The 736-nt window shown below is 57.5% G+C and overlaps 1 protein-coding gene across 1 annotated transcript in view; it reads right to left on the bottom strand.

Annotated features, from left to right (window-relative positions):
• The window catches only part of AURANDRAFT_55087 (hypothetical protein), a gene marked incomplete at both ends in the record, with an annotated part of 2,060 nt that continues 1,324 nt past the window's right edge, over positions 1 to 736 (bottom strand). The window contains 2 exons of the mRNA XM_009042347.1: positions 1 to 190; positions 286 to 736. Coding sequence (XP_009040595.1) covers positions 49 to 190; positions 286 to 736 — 593 coding nt within the window. The remainder of the gene's footprint in view (positions 191 to 285) is intronic.

Below are 736 nucleotides of genomic sequence, written 5' to 3'. Positions count from 1 at the left end.
CAGGAGGAAGTACTTTTTTAGTTCGCACGGGCGTGTTTTGCGCACTGACTACGTAGCTGGCCTATCGCCTCGCGCACTTTGGTTGTGTTTTATCACACTCTCGTCTCTGGGGGCGATAATCGCCGCTTTCTTTAGGGCTGAAGTGCCCGGGAACTTTGTAAATCTAGCTGAGCACCGGCTACCCCGAGACCTAGCTTCTGTTGTCGAACTCCTCACTGCCAGGAAACTGCCCTTATCGACGCTGCCCACGCTACACTTCAAAGAACCTCAGACGCTGGGACTTACCGAACTGTGCAATAGTATCCCATGGGTGCCTCATCCACATGTTTGCGGATCTCAAAGCCGCTGGGGTCGTTGCACGTCGCTGCATATTCGCCGAGCGCGGGGCCTTGTCCAACGCACGATCTCATGGAAGAAACAAGACCCCCAACGTTGAGAGTGTCGACATACAGGTAGGCTCCCGACTCTGCGGTCGACGAAGCCGCGCACCGCGCACCGCAGCCTTTCCGTGTGAATACCCGCCAGGAGCCGGCTCCTGTTAAGGCCCCTGTTCCCCATGGCCCTAGTGGATCGGCTCGCGCCGCCTCAGGAGCGCACTGATTGCCATTGTTGTATTGGAGCAAGGTGAATTTGTCGAATTGTGCTATGCCGTCAAGCCGAAATGCGTCGACGAACGCAGTAAACGCCACCCCGCTGGCCCCACAATCCCCCAGGAAGATAGCTCGGAGCACGCCCG

The sequence above is a fragment of the Aureococcus anophagefferens genome (assembly GCF_000186865.1).
Source record: "Aureococcus anophagefferens unplaced genomic scaffold AURANscaffold_30, whole genome shotgun sequence".
NCBI lineage: Eukaryota > Pelagophyceae > Pelagomonadales > Pelagomonadaceae > Aureococcus > Aureococcus anophagefferens.
Note: the sequence above shows the minus strand (reverse complement) of the source record. Positions and strands in the feature narration are given on the sequence as shown.